Here is a 7,313-nt window from a genome sequence, read left to right as displayed (position 1 = left end):
AGAGTAGTAGAGTAGAAGTAGCTGCGTTTTGGAGCTTGGTGACGCCCGAGTTTGGGGTCTGCTGCTCCATTTCTTTTAGTTGAGGAGTATGTTCCTCTTCTTCGCTTGTATGTCGGCTGGGGGGGAGGGGGTTAGCTGGATTAGGTAGCTTGTTGATTATTACATTTATAGATCGCAGGAGGATCATCCTTTGCACTTTGGATCTATCTGCTGATTGTCAACATGCGGAGTTTCTTCTTCAGTGGACCTGTCCTAATATTTCTGCACGATTTGCGTTTCTTTGAGGAAGTCACACAGCACACTGAGTGCAAATTTGTCGATCTGAGCTTGTATTCCAATTGCCCATTATCTTGGCAAAGGTGAGAGGCGTGTGACTAAGCTTTCTTAGCTCCTTGTCTAATTGTTCACGTTCTTTGGAGAACTTCTTGCACTGAGTGATGACATGGTGGGTGGTATCGGGAAGCATACACGTTGAGCAGTCAGGAGAGTCTGCTTTGCCATGCTTGAAGAGGACTGAGTTGGTTGGCAGGACTCCGAGACGTATGCGGTGAATCAATGTGGTGTATTCCCGTTTTATGTTGACAGGTATGGAATACTTGAGCTCTGGATCAATGTGTTTGATGTAATCTTCTGATCGCAGTGTTTTCAGCCAGAGTTTCTTCGCGTATACTTTAGTTTTGCTGTTGAGCAGGTTTACTGCATCTCCTTTAGTGAACGGGATAGGTGATTGTTTCTGATGAGACAGGGCCTCTTTTGCCAACTTGTCAGCTAGTTCATTTCCGTCGATACCACAGTGGGCTGGTACCCATTGTACTTCGACATGGTGTCCTCTTTCGATTACATCTGAGTGATCAGTGTGAATCTTGTAGTGGAGCAAATTTGTCATGTCCGGTAGACATAGTCCCTGTAGAGCAGCTTTGGAGTCACTACAAATAATCCAGGAGCCGATTTCGCATGTCTTGATATGGGTGAGAGCTTTCAATATTCCATGCAGTTCTGCTGCTGTGGATGATGTCGTATGTGACAGCTTGTAGCTTTTTGAAATGTCTTCCCCATAAACTGCGCTGGTTGAGCCGAGTGCCGTAGTAGAACCATCCGTAAAAATCTTCTTTGCTGACGGGTGGGCTTCTTCCAGATAGCTCAGTGCAAGTTGCTTTAGCGCCACGGGTGGGAGGTCAGCTTTCCTTTTAATACCTGGGATTTCAGTCCTGATTGCCATCGTCGGCAGAAGCCACGGTGCCTTTTCACGAGTAAGGGTATGTTTTCTGCATCTTGGAAGAAACTTGTGTATAACTCCAAGGTGCCGATGCAATGCAGATTTTTTGCGATCTTGTATTTTTTTAACCAAGTGGTGCTGAGTGTGCCTGGTGATGATTCGGATCAGATGGCGTCGGGTTTCTCTTTTCCGATGTGCTTCGAGTGGAGGTTCTTTTGCCTCGACAAGTACCAACTGTGACCGCACTGCTTTCGGAACTCCGAGGACTATTCTTGCACTGCGAGCGTAGATAGCTTCTAGGGTGTGTTCCTGCTTCGCCGAGAGGTTCTGTATGACGGGGAGGCTGTAGTGTATACTTTGCCTGATCAAAGAATTATGCAAAGCTGCCAATGTTTGCGTGTTTCCCCAACGGTAGCCTCCGAGATACTTGATTAAGTTCATGTAAGCGTTGCATTTGTTGTTCAGGCGCTTAACCTTGTGGAAAACCCGTGTTTCCACAACCTCGGGGCGTCAGTCCGTCCGTTCCGTCGCCAAGGAAGACACAGCAAACGAAAAGGGTTCAAACAACAAACAAGGTTTATTCCATACCTCTGACAACAGATACGGTCGATACTCCCAGAGTAACCCCAGCCTCAACTTCCCACCCGCTTATATCATATCGAAGCACACAATCAGCGCCCCCTTCCTGATGGGCGTACTCGTGACCGACGCGCTTGTTATCGACATAGGTCGCGATACTCCCCCCCTCCAAAGTCCAAGTAAACACAGCCCTCACACATCGGGCATGTCCAGTACAACGTCGTCGGGGATCGCCGGGACTCCTTCCTGTCTCTGGAGCAGGTCCGGGCGGTGCCGCTGGAGGACAGCCACTGCCGCTGCTACGTCTGAGACAGTCCTCCTGCCTTCTCTCAGTGCGTCGATCTTGGCTCGATGGAGGGGACCACGGCGGTGGGTAGCACGATGAAGTTCAGGCACTCCGCAGACGGGGCAGAGTAGACGTTTCTCATCCTCGGTGAGGGCAATCGGGGGGTCGGCGGGGTGCCTGTCTTGTAGCGTGAGTCCTCGAAACGGAGGAGGGACCTGGCTCGGGTCGCTTCCGCGGAGTGGCCTGGGCTGGGAGGACCAGCGGGCCCTGGACGCCCAAGAGACGGGACGGTTGTACGCCACCACCGTCCAGGTGGCAACTGACGAAGACCTCGGTGGTGTGGACGGTCTTAGGTCTCGACGGTTACGACGTCCTGTCGGGGCCGCCTGGTGCTGACGACCTGGGCCGGCCGCAACCTTCTGTGCGCCTTGTTTCGGAGCCATCACTGAAAAAATTGAAAAACAGAGACACCGTCAGGTGGAAACACCTAACGGCGAGGGTCTGGCAAGGCCCTCGTGCATATGTCGTGAGAAGCTAAAAATAGTAGCCACACGAACAAAACCCTAAATCACAAGCACTAGGTTCTAGCGATGGAGATAGTGGCAGCTACGTGCGCCGCCTGCGGGGACGCAAACTGTAGCGACTGGAAGGTCCGGGAACGGGATCCTGGTCCAGGTCTAGAGGGGGAAGCTGAACGTTTGCTTCTTCGCCCTCAGGGTCTCGGAGGTGGTAAGTCTTCAGGTCCGAGATGTGAACTGGCCCAGTCTCTTCGCCGGTGTTGCAGCGACGAAGCCTGTAAGTGAGGCCGGAGGAGCACGCACTTACCTCGAAGGGGCCATCCCACCTATCTGCGAGTGAAGCTGCAAAGCCTCGTGACGCATCACTTAGCGGGTGAGTCCGTCGAAGGACGAGGTCACCGACGCTGTAGGTGAGGTTCCGTCGCCCTCGATTGTACTGGCGAGCCTGGTCCAACCGTGCGACGTCCAGATTCTCCCGAGCCGTCCGAGCTGCATCGTCCAGTCGACTCCGGAGTTCCTCAGCGAACCTTGAATAAGGAGGCCGGGTAGCACCATCCCGGAGGCCCAGAGCATTCTCCACTGGAAAGGGGGCCTCTCGTCCCAAGTTCAGGAACGCCGGGGTGAAGCCTGTGGATCTGTTTACTGTTGTCCGTGTAGCGAACGCTAGTTCAGCCAGGCGAAGATCCCAATCACGGTGGTGCTGGCTAGTAAAAGCAACCAACATCATTTTCAGGTTCCGATTAACACGTTCGGTAATGTTAGCCTGAGGGTGATATGGGGAAGTCTTCTTGTGCCGAATGCCTAAGACAGCGCAAGAATCTGAGAACACCTTACTTGTAAAGTAGGTAGCGTTATCTGTGATGAGCTGAGCAGGAAACCCGAACCGGCAAAAGGTGTCGAGTAGTCTTTCCCACACTCTCTGGGAAGTCAGCGTCCTGAGAGGAAACAGCTCAACCCATTTCGTGAAATGATCAGTAACCACAAACAAATACTGGTTACCTCTAGGACTACGGGGAAATGGTCCTATCACATCACAAGCAACTATCTGCCAGGGTCTATTGCTCTGAACAGGCTGTAAGCGCCCAGGGGGTAAACCACCACGAGGTTTCGCTCTCTGGCATACGGGACAAGTACGAACATACTTTGTTACATCCTGCCTCATTCCTGGCCATGTCGCAACACGACATAACTTTTCATAAGTTTTCCTGCCACTGCTGTGACCTGCCAAGGCCGAATCATGAAAGTAACGTATGAAAGACTTACGCAACTTCCGTGGCACCACGACTCTGAATGGGGATGAGCCGTCATCGTCATCCGCCTGGGGTATGTATCTGAACAGGATGCCATCCTCGCCCAGCAGATAGGAGTCGTGCCGTCCGTCAGTCGTTCCGGTGCCTGCCGAGTCCTGCTCAGCTAACCATTGAGACACCCGCTGACAAAGGCCGTCCGCTCTCTGAGCGTCTAGGAGCTGCTCTCTGCTCACGACCGTGCCCCAAGACGAAGATACGTCTCGTGCCACTTGTGCTGCTGCCAGGAGCTGGGAAGGCGCCTCGGTGCCTTCCTCTCCCCCCTCCGGTAGAGGCGCACGGGAAAGCGCGTCTGCTACCACGTTCGTCGAGCCCCGCCTGTACTCCACGTTGAAGGAGTAGCCTTGTAGCGTCAGGGCCCACCTGGCAAGACGTCCAGATGGGTTGTGGAGCCGCTGCAGCCAGGAAAGTGCCTGGTGGTCAGTCTGGACGGTGAAAGTGGTGCCGTCCAGGTACAGATCAAACTTCCTGAGAGCGAAGATGATCGCCAAGCATTCCTTTTCCGTGACGGAGTAATTCCGTTCTGCCGGATTCAGCGTGCGACTTGCAAAAGCCACTGGACAGAGAATAGCGTCATGTTCCTGCAAGAGAACTGCGCCAACCCCATAATCGCTAGCATCTGTTTGCACTACAAACGGTTTGTTCAGGTCAGGCAAATATAGCCTGGCCGTATTAGCGATCGCGTGAGAAAGAGCTCGAAATGATCGTTCGTGCTCCTCTCCCCACTGCCAGGGTGTATCGTTGCGCAAAAACCGGTTAAGCGGCTGTGCTAACTCAGCGCAATTAGGAATGAATTGTCTGTAGAAACCAACCATACCCAAGAAACGCTGCAAGGCTTTTACGTTACCGGGAACCGGATACTCCATGATCGCCTTTAGCTTGTCATCGCTAGGACTGATGGTTCCTCCGTCCACCATGAAGCCGAGGAGGCTGATCCTAGGCGATGCCAGCTGCACCTTGCGGGGGTTTATGGTTAGCCCCGCCTGCTTCATCCTTGCGAGGACGATTGACAGGTGTTCCAAGTGTTCCTGAAAGTTTCTGGAAAACACTACGACATCATCCATGTACGCCATCGCGAAGTTATACTTCGCATCTCCCAATACGGTATCCATTAGCCGTTGGAAACTGGCGGGAGAGTTAGACAGACCGAAAGGCATCCGTACAAACTCAAACAAACCCCTATGACAGGTAAAGGCTGTTTTCGGGACATCCTCCGGGGCAACTTGGATTTGCAAAAACCCTCTACTACAATCAAGCGTTGAAAACACTGTAGCGTTGCCCAGGGAATACATAATAGACTCGATGGACGGAAAGGGGTAAGAGTCCCTTACAGTTACTGCGTTAAGTCGACGGTAGTCGACGCATAACCTAGCCGTACCATCACGTTTCGGAGCCAGGACGACAGGAAACGCCCAAGGGCTCTGGGACCTTTGAACTGCACCGGTTTGGAGCATTTCATCAAGAGCAGCGTCTAACAAAGCACGCTTATGCACACTCAATGGTCTCGGATTACAACGCCAGGGCCTAGCGTTACCCGTGTCTATGCTATGCTGTAACACAGACGACTTACCGGGTTTTTCCGTGAAGACACCGTCAAACTGCCGCAGTACTTGTTCAAGCTGTCGGCGCTTCTCCTCGGGACCATGAAATGACCCCAAGACAGTCGGGAGCGGGGACGGTTCAACGGACGTTGCTGCAGCTTGCTTAGCTGAACTGCTGTCCTGTGGCACGGCGAAAGGAAAAAATCCTGACGATCCGTGGTAGACGTATCCTCCATTGGGCAGGTCCAGCACAAATTTCTGCCGGATGATGAAGTCCCTGCCCAGGATAACGGGCACTGCCAGGCCAGGAAGGTGGACGAAGCGCTGCTTTCGTCGTCTCCCATCAAAGCGAAGCCAGAGCACAACTGCAGTTTGTGCTGGAATCACGTCATTGGAAGCAAGACGTAGAGTGACATCTGTGGATTGCAATTCCACATTCCGTGATGCGCAGTGCTCATAAACACAATCGCCGATAAGGGAGACTGTAGCTCCCGTGTCGATAAGGGCGATGTAATCTCTCCCCAAAATTCGAACAGCGATGTTTGGTTCCTTGTCCTCGATGTTATCTCGGACAGAAAAAGCAAAAGGAGCTAAAGCGTCTCCTTTTATCTTGCTGCTTGCAAAGCCAGCTTCTGAATTATCAGGGTCACGGATTGTAACCGTTCGTTCGCTCTTTCGGCAGATAGCCGACGTCGCTGAGCGATTGTTTACCGGCGTCGGCTGCGACCGTTTCCCGTTGGCACATTACGGGGGTTTGGTCTTTGCTGCGGACAGTCCCGACGAAAGTGGTCCGGGCTGCCGCACGTCCAACAGCCGGCTGGCATTCTGCGTTGCTGCCGCGGAGCATGCCGTTGCTCCTGCGGCCTCCTTGGGGTTTCGCCAGCTAAATAGCCGGGTTGCCCATGATTATGGGACAGGACGGGTCTGCCAAGGCTCGTTCCTGCGGGGATCGCCCTCTGTTCATAACGGAAGGGATCGGGTGCTCGGCGTGATGGCTCCGCATAATAATTGCGGTTCTGCTCATCCAGTCCCACTGCAGGTGGGCGCTCAACCGAGGCTGCTCCCGCTGACCACGCACAACGCGGTTCTAACGCCAATTCAGGCAGCGGCGGGGGCCGATACTCGAGTTCCGCTAAGAGGTCTCCTTCAATTGAGCGAGCCTCTTGCGCCAGCGCCTCAAGGCTATTAAAGCGATGGGCTCGAAGATAGGGCCGGTAGCGAGGATGACACTGACGGATAGCCCGCGTCACACGCTGCTCTTCTGTAGCAGTAGGTTCTGCTCTGCTATACAGGTCTTGCAAGGCCCGAACGAATTCTGCTAAGGTCTCATCTGGATGCTGAGTACGCTTATGCAGCTCCTCCAGGATACGATATTCGTAATCCGGTGGAAGAAATTCGCTCTTAAACCGCTTCTGGAAGTCCTGAACGGACGTAAACCTCGACTGCAGCCGAAGCCAGCGAGCGGCGTCTCCGATCAAAGCAACCTGCAGGATGCGTTGTATCAGGACTTCATCTGAGATTCCCATACCAGTCTGATAGGCTGTAAGGTCATCCAAGAAGTCTGCGACCGACTTGTTATCGGTGTACCCTGAGAAGGTAGGGACCGGTAAATTCAGTCGCAGGGGCGCTTGTGCCTGCGGCGGCGAAACCGACCCGGCATCAAGGCGTTGTGCCACCAACGAACATAACTCCGTCATGCGTGACAAGAGTTCTGTCGTTATAGCGGAGTCCAACTGCGGCACTGCAGGCACTGCAGATACCGTAATTGACGTACCTTGGGACGGAGGCACTGCATGTGCTCCTTTGCCCCCGGCTGGTCCTTTCGGCTCCGAAGGCGCCTCGGTGCCGGAAACCAACCCTTCCTCC

At 53.5% G+C, this 7,313-nt stretch overlaps 1 protein-coding gene across 1 annotated transcript; it reads right to left on the bottom strand.

Annotated features, from left to right (window-relative positions):
• Positions 1 to 289: 289 nt before the first annotated feature.
• Positions 290 to 1,219, bottom strand: LOC135399796 (uncharacterized). The gene has a single exon (XM_064631529.1). The coding sequence runs from the start codon at positions 1,217 to 1,219 to the stop codon at positions 290 to 292; it is 930 nt and encodes a 309-aa protein (XP_064487599.1).
• Positions 1,220 to 7,313: the final 6,094 nt, after the last annotated feature.

The sequence above is a fragment of the Ornithodoros turicata genome, chromosome 7 (genome assembly GCF_037126465.1).
Source record: "Ornithodoros turicata isolate Travis chromosome 7, ASM3712646v1, whole genome shotgun sequence".
NCBI classification, from domain to species: Eukaryota; Metazoa; Arthropoda; class Arachnida; order Ixodida; family Argasidae; genus Ornithodoros; species Ornithodoros turicata.
The sequence above is the reverse complement of the archived record's forward strand: the minus strand, read 5'-3'. Positions and strand labels throughout refer to the sequence as shown.